This window comes from Esox lucius, chromosome 15, assembly GCF_011004845.1.
Source record: "Esox lucius isolate fEsoLuc1 chromosome 15, fEsoLuc1.pri, whole genome shotgun sequence".
Lineage (NCBI taxonomy): Eukaryota > Metazoa > Chordata > Actinopteri > Esociformes > Esocidae > Esox > Esox lucius.
In genome coordinates, this window is record NC_047583.1 from 34,079,348 (window position 1) to 34,103,916 (window position 24,569).

General features: G+C 42.6%; 1 protein-coding gene across 3 annotated transcripts in view; it reads left to right on the plus strand.

Moving 5' to 3' along the window:
* The window catches only part of LOC105031273 (protein FAM184A), a 249,226-nt gene that overhangs the window by 211,198 nt on the left and 13,459 nt on the right, over positions 1-24,569 (plus strand). The window contains exons 14-16 of one of the 3 annotated variants that reach the window (XM_020044400.2): positions 8,761-8,907; positions 10,755-10,893; positions 12,625-12,729. In XM_020044400.2, the coding sequence (XP_019899959.2) occupies positions 8,761-8,907; positions 10,755-10,893; positions 12,625-12,729 (391 nt within the window). Of the gene's footprint in view, positions 1-8,760; positions 8,908-10,754; positions 10,894-12,624; positions 12,739-24,569 lie in introns of those variants that run through there. The other 2 variants (XM_013132781.3, XM_029125749.2) reach the window with 2 other exon arrangements.

Here is a 24,569-nt window from a genome sequence, read left to right on the forward strand (position 1 = left end):
AGGGTAACGCCAAGGTTTTTTACAGTTTTTTGGGATACGACCATGCAGCCGTCGAGGTTCACAGTGAGATCTGCTAACAACGCTATTTGTTTTTTGGGTCCTAAAAGGAGCATTTCTGTTTTATTTGAGTTTAAGAGCAAGAAATTCTCTGTCATCCACTTCCTAATATCTGAAACGCATGCTTCCAAAATAGCTAATTTAGGGGCTTCTCCATGCTTCATTGAAATATATAACTGTGTGTCATCAGCATAACAGTGAAAGTTAATATTGTGATTTCGGATTACATCGCCCAGAGGGAGCATGTATAGTGAGAAAAGTAATGGGCCCAGAACCGAGCCTTGAGGAACTCCAAAGCATACCTTTGACTTGTCAGAGGATATGCCATCCACACTAACGAACTGATATCTTTCAGATAAATAAGATTTAAACCAGGCTAGAACATGTCCACGTAGCCCAATATTGGTTTCCAGTCTCTCTAAGAGAAGGGAGTGATCAATAGTGTCAAAAGCAGCACTAAGATCAAGAAGCAACAGGACGGATGCGGAACCTTTGTCTGAGGCCATTAGAAGGTCATTTGTTACCTTCACGAGTGCAGTCTCAGTACTATGATGAGATCTAAAACCAGACTGGAATATTTCATAAATGTTTTTTGTCTTTAGGAAGGCATTCAGTTGTTGGGAAACACATTTTTCTAAGATTTTTGAGAGGAACGGGAGGTTCGATATTGGCCTATAATTGTTTAATATGTCGGGATCTAGATTCGATTTTTTTAGAAGAGGCTTAATTTCCGCAATTTTTAGTGAGTTTGGTACGCATCCGGAGGAAAGGGAGCAATTTATTATGTTCAGCATTGGCTGACCTAGCACAGGAAATAACTCCTTAAGTAATTTTGTAGGAATCGGGTCTAGCTGAGAGTTTGTGGGTTTAGAACTCATTACAAATTTTGTAAATGTGTCGAGCGATACGGTATCAAAAAACTCAAGTGTCCCCATTGACACCTGATCAGGGAGGCTCCGGAAATTTTCCGGACAACCGAGATTTTTAGGACCATAACTATTTAGGGATTCAGTTATTTGTTTTCTAATGGTGACGATCTTTTCATCAAAGTAGTTCATGTATTCATTACAACTAAAGTGAAGACCCACTTCACATGCTAAGCTTTGCTTTTTTGTTAACTTTGCAACTGTATCAAAGAGAAATTTTGGATTGTTTTTGTTCGCCTCAATCAGGTTGGAGAAATAAGCTGATCGAGCAGACGTGAGTGATTTTCGGTATTGTACTGTACTGTCTATCCAGGCTAGTCTAAATACTTCCAACTTGGTGGAGCGCCACTTTCGCTCCAATTTTCTGGAGGCTTGCTTAAGTGCTCTAGTATTGTCGGTGTACCAAGGAGCAAGTTTCTTGTTGCGTATTTCTTTAGTTTTTAGTGGTGCAACTATGTCTAATGTATTTCGCAGTATTGAGTTTAGATCCTCGATTTGATCGTTTACAGATTTATTTACTCTGTCATTTAAGAGCGAACTAGTAAGAATATCAAGGAATTTATTTGTAATCCGAGAATTTATAGTACGGCTTTTGAAACTCATTGTTTGGGGGGCAAGTGAATTTCTTGTTTTAACGGTAAATGTAATAAGACAATGATCCGATAATCCAGGATTTTGGGGGTAAATTATTAGATCTACAATATCTATTTCTCGTGACAGGACTAAATCTAAGGTATGATTGTGGCAATGTGTTGGACCTGAGACATGTTGGATGAAACCCATTGAGTCGATTATGGCTTGAAAGGCTTTTTGAAGAGGATCATGGGGGTTTTCCATATGGATATTGAAATCGCCAAAAATTAGAATACTATCTGCCATGACTACAAGGTTAGACAAGAATTCTGGAAACTCATTGAGGAACAATGTGTATGGCCCGGGGGGCCTATAAATAGTAGCTATGTAAAATGATTTATCGGCCTGGTTCACTTTCATGAGTAAAACTTCGAAAGAATGAAACTCTGTGATATGTTTGAGAGTAAGTTTATATTTACTGTCATAAATATTAGCGACACCCCCTCCTTTTCGGGATGCACGAGGGATATGATCACTAGTATAGCCAGGAGGAGAGGCCTCATTTAAGGCAGTGAATTCTTTAGGCTTTAGCCACGTTTCACATAAACCAATAGCATCTAGTTTATGATCAGAGATTAATTCATTTACCGCAACTGCCTTTGGAGCAAGAGATCTAATATTTAGGAGTCCCATTTTGAGATGCGAAGTGATACAATTATTTTTATTTTTGACCGAGGTGGAGGAAGGCTTTATCTTAATAAGGTTGTTTTTGTTAGCACTACCTTGTTTAACTTTTCTCAGCCTGGAACGAGTCACAGTGGCAATAGGTAAAGCTGTACTAACTACTCTGGCTATGCTATTGACAGACTCCACTATGCTAGCAGGCTGGCTAACAGCCTGCAGCCTGACCTGCACCCTATCTCATGTTAAAGCTATAGGAGTGAGACTCCTGTCAATGTTCCTAGACAAAAGAAGAGCACCACTCCAGCTAGGATGGAGTCCGTCGCTCCTCAGCAGATCAGGCCTGGCCCTTATCTTGTAAGAGAATGGACTCTCTCAATTTGTCAAAACAAATCCAAGGAGTTGCACTTCATCCATGGGATGGAAATTGTAGATGGTCTTCTAGCATTTAATAGCAACCCATGTCTTCATTCCCACCTCACTGGGATGTTTTTGATGTTTAGACCATTCATCAAGTTGTTTTGGTTCAGCAGGGTTATGATAAGTCATTAAAACCTTCTTTCCCCCTTTGTCTGGTCTCACTAACTTGGACTTCAGTCTGTCTGACATTTATTTCATCATCAGCAGAATCGTCACCTGAGTCTAATGAGTCCCAACAAGGAAGGTCAGTCCATGTGTGGTTCCAGATACCTGATGCCTTGGCTGCTTTTTTCATTTCAGCTTGAGGGTACCATGGAGAGGGTGTTATCGTAACTGAGGGAGGAGCCACTGTGTCCACTTTCCCTCCCTTCAGACTTTTCAGTTTCTCCTCCTTTTTCTGCTTCTGTTCAGCCAATTCCCTGACATTCTCTTTCTCCCTTTTCACAGCTTTTTCATGGTTATGCAGTATGCAACTAAGAAATTTATTTAGGGTTAATCAGAATTTCACCATCTATTTCAAGTGATGGTAAATTACTTTTGTACATTATTTTGAATAGTTACATTTGACCCCAGTTAAAATCCCCTTTATAAATGCAACCATGGCATTGAACATTTTAAAATATTGGCATTCTGAAAATGTGTTTAAGTATGTTGTGAAACACTCCAAATCAACTCATTTTAAATCTGAATATTATTCTGGAGAATGTCTGCATTTAAATAAATTCTGTACCAGAAAATAAATGCTCCACTATTCTGTTTTTGTTATGTTACAAAATAGATATGCTCTTCATCTAATGCTCCCCTAAAACTAAGTCAGTATGGTTGATCAGATAAACCCAGAGCTTGGTAAAAAGTAGACGGAACCATCCAGCATGATATTTACCAAGCCAGTTGGGTTGCACAAATTACCTAAATGTTGAATTGTTTGTAATACCAAAGCATGAGTTAAAATGCATGGTTAAAATTTAATTGATAAAGTTGAAAAGGATTGAAAGAATTCTTTGGTCATCCACTACAGTGGTCTAACAGTCATCGGTTACTATTCCTCAGCTCACCAATGCGTTCTTGCTTAAAAATTACCAGAATGCTGGTTTTAACTCACCTAATGTTTTGGCTATGTCTCTGGCATATTTATTTAGATATTAGCCTCATATTAGGCTCCTTTACTAGCATTGATACTTCTGGGCTCCTCATGTTGAGGCCGATACAACAGCAACAGACTCCAAATGCAAACGTCATATCTAGAATCACCTCTGTTAGCTCGGTTGTGCATGATCAAAATGCATGGACACACCTGCACCTGGCCCTGAAACAGCTGAGCAGCTATTTTCCGTATTCATTTTGGTGGGGGGGTGCTATGAATAGGGCTGTAATTCATATATGGTTCACTGTTTATGAATATAAATAAAATTGTATTGAAGCTGACCATCTGCACCTGACCCTCTTAGTCATTGTCTTATTGGAAATCCAATATGCGGGAGTACACAGCCAAAACAACAAAACATATTTAAATTTCCAATTACCTGTGGACTGCTTTCTGCTTTCATGCCTGTTAGTCGCATAACACAACTCCCCTGCTTCCTGCATTTTGCCACCCTTTCTTTTTTGTATTCATTTTACTCATATTTTTACAATTGTATGTAATTTTTAAAAGAGGACCTCAGCATAGTTCTTTAGTATTTTTGAGGGATTTTTTCTGATGGAGGAGCTGAGACAGCTGTTGGAGGAATGAATCAACCACTTAGAAGATTTATTCATCCGAAGAGAGGGGAGTATTCCATGAAGGGCGATTCGGGATCTGACACCCTCTCCTCGGACGATGAGGAGGTTGACTACGGGAGAGTGGTGGAAGAACCCCTGGGGGAGCAAGAATGGAGGTCGCCCCAAGACATTGGGGGGGTGCTATGGGGCGTAGACCAATGGGGAGTGGTCAAGCCCCTCACTCGGCAGGAAGAGGAGGTGATAAAGGGGCACCTACAGGAGATGCAGGAGGCGGAGAGGACGGGACATAGGAGAGGAGGCCGCAGGAGGAAGTGGCAGCCCATGCCTCCTGCCTGCCACAGGTTAGATGGGACAGGTAGTCCCCTGGCCATCCGGCGTGCTCCACTACCTGCTCTGCGGCCTACCCCACGGCACCCTGCTCCCCCAGCTGCTGCTCCGCAGTTGTCCCTACGTCCGGTGCCAGCCCCAAGGTGCCGGGTGTTCCCAGCGGCCCCTGCTGCCCAGGAGTCGCAGCCAGCGCCCCGTGCTGCCCAGGAGCTGCAACCGCCAGCTCCTCCCGATGCCCAGGGGCCGCAGCCGCCAGCTCCTCCCGCTGCCCAGTGGTCACCGAGGACTGGTCGCCGCCCGAGCCCGCCGTGGACTGGCCACCCGAGCCCGCCGTGGACTGGCCGCCGCCGCCCGAGCCTGCCGATGACTGGCCGCCGCCGCCCGAGCCTGCCGATGACTGGCCGCCGCCGCCCGAGCCTGCCGATGACTGGCCGCCTCGTCTAGCGGTGCCCTCTCCTGCCCAGGACCCTCCGCCGGCTCTTCCATCTCCTGACCCTCTGCCGGCTCTCCCATCTCCTGACCCTCCGCCGGCTCCCCCGGCTCCTCCGCCGGCTCTCCCTGCTCCTCCGTCGGCTCTCCCTGCTCCTCCACCGGCTCTCGACCCTCCGCTCGTTCCACCGGCTCCGCCTCCCCGGCCCGTTCCGCCGGGTCCGCCTCCCCGGCCCGTTCCAGCCACTCCGGGTGCCGAGCCTCTGCCTGTCCTGGTGCCGTCGTCCCGCCCTCCCCCACTGTGTTGTTCCCGGACTTGCGGTCGGGAGCCTGCGCCTTTGGGGGGGGTACTGTCACGGTGCGGTGAGGATCACTGCCACCGTCCCGTACACAGTTCCCATCACTCCACAAACGCATCCCGGACTTGTCTTCGTGTCACGTCTTCAACTATTCACAACAGGTCCCAATCATCTCGTTAGTATGTGTTTAAATGTTTCCACTCTGCTCCCCACATTTGTCGATCATTGTTGTTGCTGTCTGTCTGTCAGCTCCTTTGATTTTCTTGATTTTGATTTTTTTGTGCTTGTTTTTCTATTAAACACGACTACATTGAGTGTATTCGCCTGTGCCTGGTTCCTCCACTATCGCCACCATCGTTACAGGTAATTCCATCGATCGACACTCTCAAAAGAGTAAGAAACAGAGACAAAATTCTCTTGGCACAATTAACAGTTTATTAATTATTTGCAAATAAGAGAGACGCGTCAACCGCTTACAAACATAATCGTCCGAGGAGTCTCTGCCGTAAGACATGAACAATCCGTATTTATTTTAAATGTTAGAAGGGGTGTGGTAAGTTGTTGCCCATCTGTCTTGTGTAACATTTACCCAAAGGATGGGCTGTCCCCCCACCTTATTCTTCTCAACTCCTGAGGAGACACAATGTCTGGATAATCAACAGAGACACTAAAGGGTTATACAGATTTACGAGTAACCCTCTAATCCACCGGTGCCGGTCAAGGATGTCGCCTATTCAAACACCAGATCCCTCTCGGCATCTTTAACTAGTAACTCATTCATACATGTATAGGACGACCAAGAATACATCAGTTCAAGAATTTCCACAACAGAACGCAGTCAAAACTGGTGAATTGATCAGAGTAATTTCAGAGCGAGTGACTGAATGAGACGATAGCACAATTTGAAATATGTGAGAGTGAACAATTTAATGACTCTGTAGCAGCTACTCTAGGGGTTGAGCTAACAAACGCTAATGGATAGACACAGATTGGTATACAAGGGATTACTTCAAATTTAGACTACTCTGTCACGGACCTGGCTGACACTCTCCCCTGGACATGTGCTAATGCCAATGGATTATCTGCAGAGGCTTTCAAACCAGCTATCCCCAATGACACATCTTACTGGCATAGCACCGGGGCTAGACTGAAGGCATCAACTCCAGTGGGGACTTGGTCTGACGTTGTACGATCCATTGACTCAGAACGAAATGTGTGTAAATTAACCTAGGGAAGCTAACCGCAACACTAGTATTAGGGCTAACCACAATCCAAGAAATAGCCCTAAAACCACCTATACGACGAGGGAAATAAGAAACGTAGCTAACTCCACATCTGATAAACCTTATACTACCTTGATTGGGGATGACATAACCAAGCATATCAGAATGGCCAAGACTGAAATCCTAACCATGGCTGTCACATCAGTCAGAGTTCTAACAGAAATGTTACCAGTTATTCTCCCTACACATCCAAGCAACATGCAGATTATTATCCACACTGGGAAAATAAACTACTTCAACAACTTATTTTCATCTCAGGGCTCATTCCAACCTTGGGGAAAGGAATTGAATCTTTTAGCAGACTCCTTGGGCTGAACATACATGGCTGAGATCAGCATGCCTCAACTACGGGATAAGGTTTATTGACTATTTCATAATTTTTTGGAACTGTAAAGACCACTTTAGACCTGATGGGGTTCATCCAAACATCATGGGATGCCGGCTGCTTGGTGCCAACTTACGTCACATTCTTGGAATGTCATGTCCAAACAAGATAACCATGAAGGACAGTAGTCATAGGAAGAGAATCCACCCTCCCTCTCCTGACCCTCTAACTAAAATCGCCCAATGCTTTGAGAAGTTGTCCTTGTCCCAAACGGGGTCACAACAACTCCCACCCCACCCTCCACCACACTCACCCTCTCCACCTCAATCGCACCCCCCCTCCCCCTCTTTGACTATATGAATACGTATCGAAATGGTATGAAAGGAGGAAGAGTGGCTGCCCTATTCAAAGATACATTCCAGTGCAAAGAAAATACACTAGGTAATTTTATTTATTTTGAATACCTCTGTTTTTCCTTGAAGGGTACCCCCAACGTTTTGCTGAACTACTCTCTGTTATATCAGTTGATTATAACTTGTTTATTATTACAGGGGACTTAAACATCCACATAGATAATAGTACAGACAATAAATAACTTTTTGCACTACTTGACACTTTTGATCTCACTCAACATGTGAAAGAGCATACACACACTCAAAGCCAAATTCTAGATCTGGTTATTTCAAAAGGTCTTGATATTTCCTCTGTCAGGGTTAAAGCCATGGCCTTGTCTGATCATTTCTGTGTCTTTTTTTAATCACTTATCACCCCAAATGTTCCAGTAAACTCTGTTTCTGTTAAGAAAAGGTACATTAATGGGAGTACCAATGCTCATTTCATGGAAGCCATAGCTATCTCTCAACTATAAGTGCAGAGTCAGTTGATGTACTCCTTGATATTTCCAATACCAAGATATTGAATGTCATGGATCGTGTTGCACCAGTAAAGGTAAAGAAAACTATGCGCAAACAGAAAACACCATGGAGAATCAACATGATGGTAAGCGCACTGAAAAGAGAATGTAGGAAAGCGGAATGTAAGTGCAGGAAAACAAAACTTCAAATTCATTATGACATCTATAAACAAAGCCTTGGTAGCTTCAACAATGAGTTACGCAGGGCCAGACAGCAACATTTATCTGGAATGATCAACAAGAATATCAATAATACCCACACTATTTGTCATGGTTGACAAGCTTACTAACCCATCAGAACTCACTGTCCACTGTGAAATGCAATGAATTCTCGTGTTCCTTTAGGGAAAAAATTATGAGTATTTGACGGACCATCAGAACTACACAGTCTAACAAGGACTCTGTACCGTCACCACGACCACCATGACATAACTTGGTTATTATGTTGCAATTTAATACAATTGATCAAAAATCCCTAGAAGAAACTTCTACATGTTGTATCGACACACTGCCATCAGACTTAAAAAAAAAATAAAAAAATTACTCTATAACAATGCACCTGCAGCAAATAGTTAATAGCTCTCTGCAATCAGGCATTTTCCCAGCATGAGAGAAATGTCTGCATGATTTATGTGGGCTGTGAAACCAGTTACTGAGGATTGAACAGTAAAGGTGTGAAAGGAACAAACTAAAACTGAACTAAAATTACATATCAGATCTGCTGAACTAGAAATTGTGGAACTAATGTGGTAGTATGTGACTGTGTGTGTGTCTCTCACTCTCTCCATATTTCTTTGTGCCTCAGGGCTCATGAACAGGACCTGACAAAGAGACATGAAAGAGAACTGGGGGAGCTGAGCGCTGTTCACCATAGAGAGACACAGATCATGCTCTCAGACTTTAACAAAGCCCAGGAGCTACTGAAGGACAAGATCTCTGCCCTCCAGATACTGTAAGGGCTGTGTGTGCATATGAATGGCGCTGTTCAAATGTTAATAAACAGATGTACAATCCCCTCTTCTTCTGCTTGCATGCTTACAGTGGGGCAAAAAGGTATTTAGTCAGCCACCAATTGTGTAATTTTCATCATAGGTACACATCAACTATGAGAGACGAAATGAGAAAACAAAATCCAGAAAATCACATTGTAGGATTTTTAATGAATTTATTGGTAAATTATGGTGGAAAATAAATATTTGGTCAATAACAAAAGTTAATCTCAATACTTTGTTATATATCCTTTGTTGGCAATGACAGAGGTCAAACGTTTTCTGTAAGTCTTCACAAGGTTTTCACACACTGTCTTTGTTGGGGCAACACAGACTTTCAACTCCCTCCAAAGATTTTCTATGGGGTTGAGATCTGGTGACTGGCTAGGCCACTCCAGGACCTTGAATTGCTTCTTACGGAGCCACTCCTTTGTTGCTCGGGTGGTGTGTTTGGGATCATTGTCATGCTGAAAGACCCAGCAACGTTTCATCTTCAATGCCCTTGCTGATGGAAGGAGGTTTTCACTCAAAATCTCACGATACATGGCCCCATTCATTCTTACCTTTACACAGATCAGTCGTCCTGGTCCCTTTGCAGAAAAACAGCCCCAAAGCATGATGTTTCCACCCCCATGCTTCACAGTAGGTATGGTGTTCTTTGGATGCAACTCAGCATTTTCTTTCTCCTCCAAACACGACGAGTTGAGTTTTTACCAAAACGTTATATTTTGGTTTCATCTGACCATATGACATTCTCCCAATCCTCTTCTGGATCATCCAAATGCTCTCTAGCAAACCTCAGATGGGCCTGGACATGTACTGGCTTAAGCAGGGGGACACGTCTGGCACTGCAGGATTTGAGTCCCTGGCAGCGTAGTGTGTTACTGATGGTAGCCTTTGTTACTTTGGTCCCAGCTCTCTGCAGGTCCCTCTGCACTAGGTCCCCCGTGTGGTTCTGGGATTTTTGCTCACCGTTCTTGTGATAATTTTGACCCCACGGGCGAGATCTTGCGTGGGGCCCCGGATCGAGGGAGATTATCAGTGGTCTTGTATGTCTTCCATTATTTTATAATTGCTCCCACAGTTGATTTCTTCACACCAAGCTGCTTACCTATTGCAGATTCAGTCTTCCCAGCCTGGTGCAGGTCTACAATTTTGTTTCTGGTGTCCTTTGACAGCTCTTTGGTCTTGGCCATAGTGGAGTTTGGAGTGTGATTGTTTGAGGTTGTGGACAGGTGTCTTTTATACTGATGAGTTCAAACAGGTGCCATTAATACAGGTAACAAGTGGAGGACAGAGGAGCCTCTTAAAAAATAAGTTACAGGTCTGTGAGAGCCAGAAATCTTGCTTGTTTGTAGGTGACCAAATACTTATTTTACAGAGGAATTTACCAATATATTCATTAAAAATCCTACAATGAGATTTTCTGGATTTTTTTTCTCTCATTTTGTCTCTCATAGTTGAAGTGTACCTATGATGAATATTACAGGCCTCTCTCATCTTTTTAAGTGGGAGAACTTGCACAATTGGTGGCTGACTAAATACTTTTTTGCCCCACGTAATGCAATTTGTGATGCACTAATTTGGTCTCTTTGAATGCACCATCTGGATGTCAAATAAGGTACTGCTGTATGTGTACACTAGATGGAGAAAAATAATGCATTTGTGTCACGATGACAAGTTTAGGTTAGAATCGATAATACGGTTAGGGTTTATGATTAGAAGTGGTGATAATGTCTGGATTTCTATTGTTCTATTTTTATGATTGTCTAATACTAATGTCTTGTTTTCATGTGTCACCCACTTGCAGATTAGAGGGGACAGAGGATAAGTTTCGGAACAGAGAGAGTCGTCAGGAGGACCTACAGGTCATTTCAGAGCTGAAGAGCATGGTGACAGAGCGAGAGGCCCTTGTCAAAAAACTGGTGGTGGGTGGTCAACTCAAAAGCGTAGGTTTGACTTGAACAGGTTTTGGCTTAGAGCTCAGGTGCATCTTGTTTTCATTGGTCATCCTTGAGATGTTTTACAACTTGATTGAAGTTCACCTGTGCTATATTCAACTGATTAGACACGATTTGTAAATGCACACACCAGTTTATATAAGGTCGCACAGCTGACAGTGTATGCCAGAGCAAAAACCAAGCAATGAGATTGTAGGAATTGGTTGTTGAGCGCCGTTTCTAGACACGAATCTAGGGAAGGGTACAGAAAGATTTCTGCTGAATTGAAGGTTCCTAAGAACATAGAGGCCTACATCATTCTTAAATTGGATAGGTTTGGACCCACCCACACTTTTACTAGAGCAGGCCACACAGCCAAACTGAGCAATCGGGGGAGATGGGCCTTGGTTGTGTCCAGAAACCGATGTCAACTCTGTATAGAGCACCAGTTTTCCTCTGTGGAGATGGAAGAACCTTCCAGAAGGGAACCATCTCATCATCACTGCACCAATCAGGCCTTTACTCATTGGCCAGACAGAAGTCACTCATTAAACGGCACATGACAGCCCACTCTGAGTTTACAAAAGATACCTAAAGGACTCATCATGAGATACGAGATTTTTTGGTCTCTTAACACAAAGATTTATTTCATGGAAACCAGGCTCCACTTATCAACCTGGCCAATACCATCTCTTTAATGAAGCATGATGCTGGGATCATATTTTTCAGCGGCAGGAACTGGGTGACTAGTTAGGATCAAGGGAAAGATTAACAGAGCATGTAGTACATACAGGTGTATCTCACAAGAATTAGCTGATTAGAATTAGCTCTTCTCTGGTCGGCATTTCTGTATTGTACATTTTTCATTTCTAATATTTTGAGATACCGGATTTTTGATTTCCATGAGCTGCAAGCTGTAATCATCAAGACTGACACGAAAAAGTATTGAAATGCTTCACTTTATGTGTAATGAATCTAGAATACATGAAGGTGTCCGTTTTTTGTTGTTGTTGAGATTTACAGCACCTGTAGATATCCTTGATCAAAACCTGCTCCAGAGCACTATGGGGCTAAGGTTCATCTTCAAACAGGACAGCTACCCTAAATCACACAGACAAGACAATGCAGAAGTGATCTCGGGACAAGTCTGTGAATGTACTTGAGTGGCCCAGCCAGACCTTAGACTTGAAACCAATCAAACAACTCTGAAGAGACCTGAAAATGGCTATGTACCTATCCAACCTGCCGGAACTTGAGCTTGAGCCAAGCTTGAATACCCAAGAAGACTCTAGACTGTTATCACAGCCAAAGGAGCGTAGCACTGAGTGAAGGGGTCTGAATACTTATAATACATTGGTATTCAGAATGTATTATTCAGACCCCTCCACCCAGTCCTATGATTTTTCTGTTTTCTGAATACCTGATTTTGCTTGGACAATGACAAAATGTGATAGAAAGTGAAGGGGTCTGAATAATTTCCGAATGCAATATTGCTTAAAATCCATGGAAGTAAATAAAGTGACAATCCATCTAACATTAAGTTAAAAAACTCATGTTATGTCAATTTCTGGCATTTTTCTTATAGGCTATGATGGGTGCTTCTGAAGTCATTGTTCCGCAAATTTGATAAGAAGTATCTGGGAACTAGGTTTTTTAGGTACATTATAAAACAGGATATAACTGTTTTCTGAAGTAGTCCTCATAAAGAACATTAAAAAGTATTTCCTATTTTGTTGGTAGGATGACAAGAAGTTTTATCAGCTGGAGCTGGTCAACAGAGAGTCCAGCTTCAACAAAGTGTTCAACACCAGCCCCAATGTTGGAGTAATTAACCCTCTCATCAAGGTAAGTTGAACACAACAAGGTTAATCAAATTCACCTATGCACTAATTCACTTTTTTGTTTAAGATTCTTTGTTCTGGTATGGATACCTAAAGAGATACATACAATTGGTCAAACTTTGACTCAGCCGGTCACAACAGCTATGTTTCTTTGCTTTTAATATACTGTACAAATTGTACTGTGACATCAATGTAACATTTTATTATAGGGTTTGTTGTAAAGAATGGAAATTGTTACATATACCATGACTCTTAATAAAATGTGAAGATTGTTAGAAGTACTGTAAGTCCTACATTGTACTGTGACTTGTATAATTACATGGAAGCCAGGCTTACATCAAATGTGGACTAAATTGTGTGTAAATAACCCACAAAAAATAAGCCCTTTTTCTTTTCTTTTTTTATACAAAATATAGTCTGATTGCAGTTTCATTTCAAACAGCAAATTTTTATTGTTCACTTTTGCCATACCTTTAGCAAAAATGTAATGGAGAAGAGTTTATATTATGTAAGGGGGTCCAGAAATATTGTATATCTTTTATTATTAAAATATTTTGGTGACATGGGGACATTAGTGGCAAAACGTTTGAGAAATAATGCTGTAGGATATAGACATAACTTTCAGCATTAATATTGCATTCGGGTGCAGTATCATTTTGGAACCGCCAATTACAAATTCAGTTCAGGAGGGATACATGCTTGAAAGTGGATGCACACTGAATAAAAGCAGTGTGTGAACAGACGCCGTGCCACTACACCCTCTTAAGTTTTATTTGGACTGAATTGAAACTAGAGGAAGTAGTATATTGCTAAGATAATGGTGAGAAAAAGGCAATCAAGGTTAACACTGGTCGAAATAAGCAAGTCTCAGTTTCAACTGCGAAGAGAAGACTTCGAGCTGCAGGTTTGACAGGTCAAGTGGTGGTAAGAAAGCATGGCCAAATATGAAAAAGACTGATCTATGACCCTGCTGTTCATCACACAGGGTTTTTTTACACTGATAAGTAGGCAAAAGAATGGTTCCTCAGTGTGTGACATCAACTGTCCAACATGGAAGGGGATGCATGATGGTCTGTGGTTCTTTTTACTGGATCCAGTGTCGGTGACTTGCATAGTGAGGCAAACCAAACGGACTATTAGCATTGACATTAATTAAAGGGCAAGATCTTTGCAGACATATGGTACTACTAGTGACCAAGCCCTTAAAGCAGCTCTCATTTATCAACCCTTTGACATTTCCAACATGACATCAAAAGGGATTTAATTAGTAGATGTTTCGAGATAAACACTAAAAGTATATTAATTACATATATAAAAATTAAAATGTTGTAATTATTTAGTTAATATTTGGTAGACCTATTTGGCAGAAATTACAGCCAGGATTCTTTTTTGTCTCCACCAGCTTTGCGCATCTGGACAAAGTAATTCAAGCTCCGACAATTTATATAGGGACCTTTGAACAACAAATTTCAGCTACTTCCAAATGTTATCAATTGGTTTCAGGTCTGAGCTTTGACTGGGCCGCTCAAGGACATTGAACACTCAAGGTAGTTGAACGTATTTGATTAATGTTTATATGTTTAAAAAAGCTACAAGGACCAGACCAAAATAAAGAAGAGAATATCAATGAAAGACGCTACATTTATGAGCGTGAATACGTAAGCAACAACAAACTTCTTGTGAAGTACTTCATTTGAAATAACATCTGGAAGTGGCATTGTGGCCGTAAGTGGCACAGGCCATAAGGGTCACTCTTGTTGCTAGTCAAATAGTGGTTGTGTTATTTAATGTTACTTCTGTAACACCTTACTTAATTTTACATCAATTTTAAATTTACATTTAAGTCACACAAATCTCTTCTTGAGAGTGACTCAGTTTTGAGTACATACAAATGGCAATACCATTTTAAGCGCAATGGACTACTAACTGATCCCAGTGTTTCCCATTGAGATATTGCTGATCCTCCGCTGCTTAATTGTAGCTTGCCACCATATAATTTTTTTTATGAACGTCTTTTTCTTTTTTAACATGGTGAGTGTGTGGTGCTGACATCCGTATTTATGAGAGATAAGCAATTTTCATTCAGACAGAAATGTATGTTGCTGAAATACTAAAATATTGAATGTCCTTCCCACTCTTGATATGGCGTATGCTGTCTCTTTCTCTCCTCCCTGTCATCTGCAATAAAAGGAACAGTTTGGTGTTCAAGTTGCTATTAAAGACAGGTATGGACCAGTTTTTAACTTAGTCCATCCATCCATCTTCTCCCGCTTATCCGGGGCCGGGTCGCGGGGGCAGCAGTCTAAGCAGGGATGCCCAGACTTCCCTCTCCCCAGACACTTCCTCTAGCTCTTCCGGGGGGACACCGAGGCGTTCCCAGGCCAGCCGGGAGACATAGCCACTCCAGCGTGTCCTAGGTCTTCCCCGGGGTCTCTTCCCGGTGGGACGGGACCGGAACACCTTCCCAGGAAGGCGTTCCGGAGGCATCCGAAAAAGATGCCCAAGCCACCTCAGCTGACCCCTCTCGATGTGGAGGAGCAGCGGCTCTACTCTGAGCTCCTCCCGGGTGACCGAGCTTCTCACCCTATCTCTAAGGGATCGCCCGGCCACCCTGCGGAGAAAGCTCATTTCGGCCGCCTGTATCCGGGATCTTGTCCTTTCGGTCATGACCCAAAGCTCATGACCATAGGTGAGAGTAGGAACGTAGATTGACATGGGGACATGCCTTGCGGCTCAGCTCTTTCTTCACCACGACAGACCGATACATCGACTGCATTACTGCAGAAGCTGCACCGATCCGTCTGTCAATCTCCCGTTCCATCCTTCCCTCACTCGTGAACAAGACCCCTAGATAATTAAACTCCTCCACTTGAGGCAGGCACTCTCCACCAACCTGAAGTGGGCAAGCCACCCTTTTCCGACTGAGGACCATGGCCTCAGATTTGGAGGTACTGATTTTCATCCCCACCGCTTCACACTCGGCTGCAAACCGTCCCAGTGCATGCTGAAGGTCCTGGTTAGAAGGAGCCAACACGACAACATCATCTGCAAAGAGCAGAGACGAAATTGTGTGGTCCCCAAACCTGACACCCTCCGGCCCCTGGCTGCGCCTAGAAATTCTGTCCATAAAAATTACGAACAGAACCGGTGACAAAGGGCAGCCCTGCCGGAGTCCAACATGCACTGGGAACAAGTCTGACTTACTGCCGGCAATGCGGACCAAGCTCCTGCTTCGGTTGTACAGGGACCTGACAGCCCTTAGCAAAGGACCCAGGACCCCATATTCCCCAAGCACCCTCCACAAGATGCCGCGAGGGACACAGTCGAATGCTTTCTCCAAATCCACAAAACACATGTGGATTGGTTGGGCAAACTCCCATGAACCCTCCAACACCCCGTAGAGGGTATAGAGCTGGTCCAGTGTTCCACGGCCCGGACGAAAACCACACTGTTCCTCCTGAATCCGAGGTTCTACTATCGGCCGTATTCTCCTCTCCAGAACCCTGGCATAGACTTTCCCGGGGAGGCTGAGAAGTGTGATCCCCCTATAGTTGGAACACACCCTCCGGTCCCCCTTCTTAAAAAGAGGGACCACCACCCCGGTCTGCCATCCAAGAGGCACTGTCCCCGACCGCCACGCGATGTTGCACAGGCGTGTCAACCAAGACAGCCCCACAACATCCAGAGACTTGAGGTACTCAGGGCGGATCTCATCCACCCCCGGTGCCTTGCCACCGAGGAGTTTCTTGACCACCTCAGTGACTTCAGCCCGGGTGATGGACGAGTCCACCTCTGAGCCCTCATCCTCTGCTTCCTCAATGGAAGACGTGTCAGCGGGATTGAGGAGATCCTCGAAGTACTCCTTCCACCGCCCGACGACATCCTCAGTTGAGGTCAACAGCTGTCCACCTCTACTGTAAACAGCGTTGGTAGGGCACTGTTTCCCACTCCTGAGGCGCCGGATGGTTTGCCAGAATCTCTTCGAGGCCAGCCGATAGTCCTTCTCCATGGCCTCACCGAACTCCTCCCAGGCCCGAGTTTTTGCCTCCACAACCACCCGGGCTGCAGCCCGCTTGGCCTGTCGGTACCCGTCAGCTGCCTCAGGAGTCCCACAAGCCAACCAGGCCTGATAGGACTCCTTCTTCAGCTTGACGGCATCCCTTACTTCCGGTGTCCACCACCGGGTTCGGGGATTGCCGCCTCGACAGGCACCGGAGACCTTATGGCCACAGCTCCGAGCGGCCGCTTCGACAATGGCGGTGGAGAACATGGTCCACTCGGACTCAATATCTCCAACCTCCCTCGGGATCCAGTCGAAACTCTGCCGGAGGTGGGAGTTAAAGATCTCTCTGACAGGAGACTCGGCCAGACGTTCCCAGCAGACCCTTACAGTACGCTTGGGCCTGCCGAGTCTGTCCAGCTTCCTCCCCCGCCATCGGATCCAACTCACCACCAGGTGGTGATCAGTTGACAGCTCCGCCCCTCTCTTCACCCGAGTGTCCAAGACATACGGCCGCAGGTCAGATGAGACGACAACAAAGTCGATCATCGACCTGCGGCCTAGGGTGTCCTGGTGCCACGTGCACTGATGGACACCCTTATGCTTGAACATGGTGTTCGTTATGGACAAACTGTGACTAGCACAGAAGTCCAATAATTGAACACCACTCGGGTTCAGATCCGGGGGGCCGTTCCTCCCAATCACGCCCCTCCAGGTGTCACTGTCGTTGCCCACGTGGGCGTTGAAGTCCCCCAGTAGAACAATAGAGTCCCCAGTCTGAGCACTTTCCAGCACCCCTCCCAGAGACTCCAAGAAGGTCGGGTACTCTGCACTGCCGTTCGGCCCGTAGGCACAAACAACAGTGAGAGACCTATCCCCGACCCGTAGGCGCAGGGAAACGACCCTCTCGTTCACCGGGGTAAACTCCAACACATGGCGGCAGAGCTGGGGAGCTATGAGCAAACCCACACCAGCCCGCCGCCTCTCACCATGGGCAACTCCAGAGTGGTGAAGAGTCCATCCTCTCTCAAGGAGTGTGGTTCCAGAGCCCAAGCCGTGTGTAGAGGTGATCCCGATTACCTCTAATCGGAACCTCTCAACCTCACGCACCAACTCAGGCTCCTTCCCCGCCAGCGAGGTGACATTCCACGTCCCTAGAGCCAGTTTCCGTGTCCAGAGATCGGGTTGTCTAGGCCCCTGCCTTCGACTGCCGCCCGATCCTCTTCGCACCGGCCCCTTATGGTCCCTCCTGTGGGTGGTGAGCCCACGGGAGGGCGGCCCCACGTCGCCCGTTCGGGCTGAGCCCGGCCGGGCCCCATGGGGGAAGGCCCGGCCACCAGGCGCTCGCATACGAGCCCCAACCCCGGGCCTGGCTCCAGGGTGGGGCCCCGGCTGCGCCATACCGGGCGACGTCACGGTACTCAAAATGTTTTTTCTTCATTTAGGGGGTTTTGAACCGCTCTTAGTCTGACCCGTCGCCTAAGACCTGTTTGCCTTGGGAGACCCTACCAGGGGCATATAGCCCCAGACAACATAGCTCCTAGGGTCACTCGGGTACTCAAACCCCTCCACCACGTTAAGGTGGCAGTTCTTGGAGGGGTACTTAGTCCTTAATAATAATAAATAATAACATTTAAGTTAAATGTGCCTTCTCTGCTCTTTTTGCATGACATAAAGCCTAACTTTACTCAAAATGATTTACAGTATGCTATTTTAGTAAGTCATAATAATCTAAAAACGAACATGAATAAGATATGCATTGCATGTGTGTGGTGGGCCAATGCCAACCACCAAACCAGAAGCGAAATTCAGCATTCATTCTTAACTGCAAACTTCAGCAACCATTTATAAAGGCACATTCTAGATTTTTATTTAATAATTACATTTAATTCAATAATGATTTTACTTGTCTATATTACATTATAATGTTTAAGTATTTCAATTTAGAATTGGGCAGCTGTTTATGGATTGGGCAGCTGTTTATGGATATAGGTTGGAATAGTGAAAATAAAATGTATAGAGTGGATAGTGAAGATTATTTATGGAATTACGTGGCAAGATAACTCTAGAGCATTCTTTCATATTTTTGTTAAGGACTAGGACTATTTAAGGACTACTGTGACATATGATATGTTAAAAAATAACCTGAAATGGAAAGAAATGTGTTCAGTAATTTAGCATTATTATCAATTAAATGTTGAAAGAAACACACACACAGCAGACAAAAAATTATTTTGTTGGTTTCAGAGATTGATTATAGTAAAATCAATCCACATGATCTACAAAATCAATCTTCATACAATAGCTCATAATGACCAGACAAAAACATTTTAGAAATGCATGCCATGCCAACTGAAAAGGAGGAACTGAAGTATTTTATAAAAATAAGTATTGAGATCCTTTGATATAAAACTCCATATTGAGCTCAGATTAATCTTGGGTCCTTTGATCATCATTGAGTTGTCTAAGGAAGGTGTTGTCCAACTATGGCAAACTGGTCAGCATTGAGGACAGGATGAATGGTGCAAAATACAGAGAGAGCCTTTAAGATAACCCCATTTTAGAGTGCACAGAACCTTAGATTGGGGCGAAGATACATCTGGCATTACAACAGACCAATTTTGCAAAGTTGTTAGAGACAAACCCATGAAGACTCAAAGCAGTGATCGATGCCAAATGCTACAATAATTGGCATGTCATGTTTTATCATTATGCGGTATTCTGTGTAGATTAATGGCAACAAAAGAATACAATTAATTATAAAATGTGTCTACAACACAACAAAATGTGGAGAACATGATGGTGTCTGAATACTTTCCAGAGGCACTCTTATAGTAATTAATCCAATATTTTAGGTACTTTGTTTCTAAGAAACAAGTCTGTTGTTCAATATTTTATGTTTCTGAGATATTTCGAAGTATGAATATCTTTAGATGTATCTGTACTGTCCTCCTTAAGGTGTACCTTAACACAAATTTGATAGCCAGCCAAACTCCTATCACAGATGATACAAGAGTCAGGAAATAGCCTTCTAGCTCCAGGTTTATTAAAGACAGATTGTGAAAAAAGATAAAGGAGTGAAACTGTAAAATAAAGACTACGTAATGCAATCAAAATTAATCTGTCCCCAAAATACAAATGTGCATTCCAAAATATGCTACTACATTTACATAGCAGGAAGTAGACCACGATCAAACCACCAGTGCTTCAGCTGGGCTGTTCATCTACACAGTACACAGAAAAATATTAACTAAAACATAATCAAATACTTGTTCTCCCCACTGTATCATAACACTTGACATTCCATTGAAGTTGATATTTTAAATAAAACTCCTCATGCTGTAACAAGATTCCATTACCGTACATAAAATGAGCAATTGCCCAGATTCCCTTGGATTTCCATTTACCCATGTACACAGATTTTCTGCTTATCAATATGTATCTATTATTCCAGACTGGGGTATTATGAGGTGTAAAATTATGTTTGTAGATTAACTTCCAATAGAGAAGGACCTGCTAAAGGAAAGCAGAAAGTTTGACTGGTAATGAATTGCATTCAAAATCATATCGCAGAAGAAAGTCTATTCCACCCATTTAAAAAAAGATTTATTGGGGACAATAAACCAAAAGGACTGCCTGTTATTAATAAGATTTTAACAATTTCATTTTCAAGACACCATTCATTATATCAAAATCAATCGCATTCATAGTTTTTAACCATGTCAATTTTCCTTATGTACTGACATTTGTTTCTCCATATTAAATTAAAATTGACCCTGTTTATGGCTTTAATCATATTTGTAGAGATGGGTAAAGAGAAGGCCGGATAAATAAGTCTGGATAAGCTGTCCATTTTGGATAAAATCTCTCTGCACCCACCTATTTAAGATTAATTTACACTTGTCTATATTGTTCCATATATTCATTATGTCTGTAGTTTTCTTATCCTTGGAAATAACAATCCCCAAGTATTTAACTTGTGACTTGACCATTATGTTTTACAGAGGTTGCAGGGGATAATCATGTAATTTCACATTTATCTAAATTCAATTGTAAGCCTGAAGCTCTTGAAAACTGGTAAATATTTTGTAAGGCTAAGGGAATTTGATTTTCATTTTTAACAAATAAAGTTGTGTTGTCAGCCAATTGACTTATGGTAATTCGTCTGTCACTTACAACTAACCCTTACATGCAACTATTCTGGATCAAAATGGACAGCATTTTTGCTACCATTATGAATAAAAGTGGAGAGCTGCTGCAACCCTGACAAATTCCTTTCTTAATCTCAAATCGGGGAAAGATGCCATGCCCTAGAGCTACAGAACTATTTATTCCATTAAATAGCATCCCAATTATATTCCAAAATGTCTCCCCAAATCCAAAATGATGACAGGTTTTCCCTGGAGATTTGTTCAACTTCATCTTGAGAATAACTGAATCCAACTCCTTGATTCTCAGATCTGACTCGCAAATATCTTCAAAGGTATCATCAATTCAGCATTCTGGATTTTATCAAACAAATAATCAGCCTCTATACCAGAATAACTTGATGTGTACAATGTGGAGTAAAATGAGAATACTTGCTTATCTATACTCCTGAAATCTTTGCTTTCTACCCCATTTATCATTAAACTAATAATTGAGTTTCGCTGATGTCAATTTTTTTCCAAACTACTAAGTTATGAGGAGTTCTTTTCACCTGCCTTGATCCATTTCGCTCTTGACCTTATAAAGGCCCTCTGTGCTCTTTCAAGTTAAAGCTCATCTAATCGGACTTGTAACTCCATTAACTTGTTTTTACCTTGATAATTTAGGTCCATATTACTACAACACTGGGTAATTTCCCGCAACAAATTACTGTCATATTGTCTTTTTTCCCTATTTAATTCTTTGCAATTTATTTTTGTGAATTCTCTCTTAAATTTAGTAAATTCCCACCTACCAATATAACCTCCAATTGAATCATCCTTTTCATTATCTCTTATAATTTCCCTAACCTTCATACAATATTCATTTTTTAACATCTTAGAATTAAACTTCCAATATCCTTTATTTCTGGTTACCCTCACTGTGGGTTCTAAAATCAGAACCATGAAACAATGATCAGATAGTGGCGCTCTAGAAATTTGAGTTTGTTTATCATATGCCAGAAAGTTATTGCTTACCAACCAGTAATAAATCCTAGATTTACTATCTCCATTAGGCTTAAACCATGAAAATGTTCTAACCCCAGGATTAAGGATTCTCTATGCATCAAATTGTTGTCTGTTATAAAACTTTCCTTAGTCTAGGAGGCATTCTATCATCCCATTCATCTTGTGCCATATTCCAGTCACCTCCTGCTAAAATGTAATCGGTAGGGTACAGTACTTTTATCTCTGAAATCACATTTGTGATATTTTCCATCAGTATTCTGTTTTGACCATCATTATTATAACCATAAAAAGGTGGTTATTATAAAGAATAAACTTTCCACCTTCATTACCACCGTCAAATAATGTCTATCTCCATTGGCTTGATGAGTCGGTATTTCTCCAGGGAACTTGTTGAAGCATATCGCCACACCTCCAGATTGGTTAGAACCATGACTAAATAAGATTTTGTCTCCCCATTAGTCCAAAAAGCTGCATCAGCTTTAGAAGAATGAGTCTCTTGTAAAAACAAACAGTGAGATTTCCGCCCTTTACAAAACAAAACATTTAACAATGTCTTTCAAGACCATAACATTCAAAGAACCAAAACAGATTCACATTTTCCATGAACACCACAAATGAGAAAACAGAAGAATGCTAGTTTAACAGTTGTTAACCCATCAGACGAGGAAAAAACTTAGGCTTTGGGGAAAGTTTCGTCCCTCCAAAAGTTTCCACTGCTTTATAAGCATAAACAGCCCATGTTCCCTCAACTTCACCTGTCGTCTCCAATCCGCCGTCCGTCGACAGATCCACGTGGACCCCGAAAGAAAGCAAGTTTCCCGGACCGCCTTGCTTGTTCAATTAGAGGCCACAACCTCCGTCTTTCTTAACAATCCTCCCGTGGCAGCACCTCGGCAAAACGGATGCCCTTCTCTTTTAAGTCAGCTAGCTGCACATCCACTCTCTTTTCCAGGGCCATAATCGCCTCTAAAATAGTCTTCTTAGAAACTTCATCACCCACACCGACCTCAGTCAACCTGGCCTTTTTTTCCACAGGTTGCTTGGTAGGCGTTGGTGGAGCGGAATCATTACCACATTGGTCCCTTTTATTTAGCAGAGATACATTCACGCACGTTTTCAATTCTTTTGACGTTAGGCGAGGATTTCTGTTCTTTGGGTTCTATTTTAAGTGTTGCAGGTTTAATGACACGTTTCGGATCCATTATCACATTTCAGAGTGGAAATTCAACAACTTCTATCTATATTTAAGGACTACTTTGTGAAGAGTTCTGAAAATCGCGACGGCTCAATCCGCTATCTTGCCGGAACCTCCACAGCAGGCAAACTTGTAACAGAATTAACACTTTCTGGTTTGGTAGGTTGAAGTGCAAACACAATAAATATAACATTCGCCAGTAGTGGCCGCTAGAACAACGAATTGTGGTCTGAGTTAAATGCAAGACAGAAGAGCATCTGCTTTTTTTCCACAGTGACCACACAACACAAACATCATTAATAATACTTTGTATCTAGGACAACTATATGGCTACTACTAACTACTGTAATAATAACAATAACAGTTTGTGACCAAACAATAAAATTATAAACAGCATGAAAAAGGTTATGAACTGTACAAATGCGTAACTAATAATACATACAATGGAAGGAATTATTTATTTCTGTGTAAATACACATTATTATTCGCAAACACGTTTGCCGGCTCACCGCCAAAAGCGGCAGAACAAAACTTGACATATATATTTATATAAAAATACGGAGGTAAAAACAGTAGTAGAACAGACCGTTATAACTGCAATGCTGACCTGTGGCACAAGGATTTACAAGCTATATTTAACAATAGAATAACAGTTAAGCACTGTGACGGAATGAAAAATGCTGATGTTAAAAACAGAGTAAGAAGAATATTTGGTACCAGGTAATGTGCAATATCAAGTATCAGAGGTATGAAATAGTATTTCCAAGCTATTATTAATAGAATAACAGTTAAGCACACTGATGGAATATCAAGTAACAGGTATGAAATAGGATTTACAAACTATAATAGAATCGTTAAGCACTGACAGAATGAAATAAGCCAACACTAAAGTTAAAATACAAAAAAAAAAAAACACAGTGAACAGGGTGGATTTGGTGAGTGTAGTCTGGCACTTCTGGCTTCTTGATGTTACTGACTGCAGGATAAAGAAAGTGTTCCAGTTCAGTGATGCTGGGGTGTCAGTAGTCAGCCTAGGTTTAAGGGGTCGGCTGTGGGTCCCTCTCAGCTGTGCAGCGCCTTTTTCTGCCTTCACGGTCAGATGCTCCTTTCAGGTAACGCATCTACAGGGGTTCCCAGAATAAAAGTAGTCAGTCCTGGTCCCTCAAATACTAAACTATGACATTTATATCTAGGTCTACTACATGTACAGGTATTAAACAACAACCACAGGTGTTGTTTGCAAGTTGTTCCAGTTGATTGCCCAGTGAGAGCAAACGTCTTCAACATTGTCCCTACTTGCTTCACCTGCTCTTGAAGTGAGCGGCTGTCATCCGAAGCTACAAAATAAAAGGCATATGGTAATCCTGAACCTATATTACACACAAAAAAGTGAAATTTAAGAAAGAGTGCACGTTCTCACCTGCTTGTGCATTGCATTCCCTCAGGGCTTGGTTCTCCTCCTTCAGGGCTTGGTTTTCATTCTGGAGTCTCTG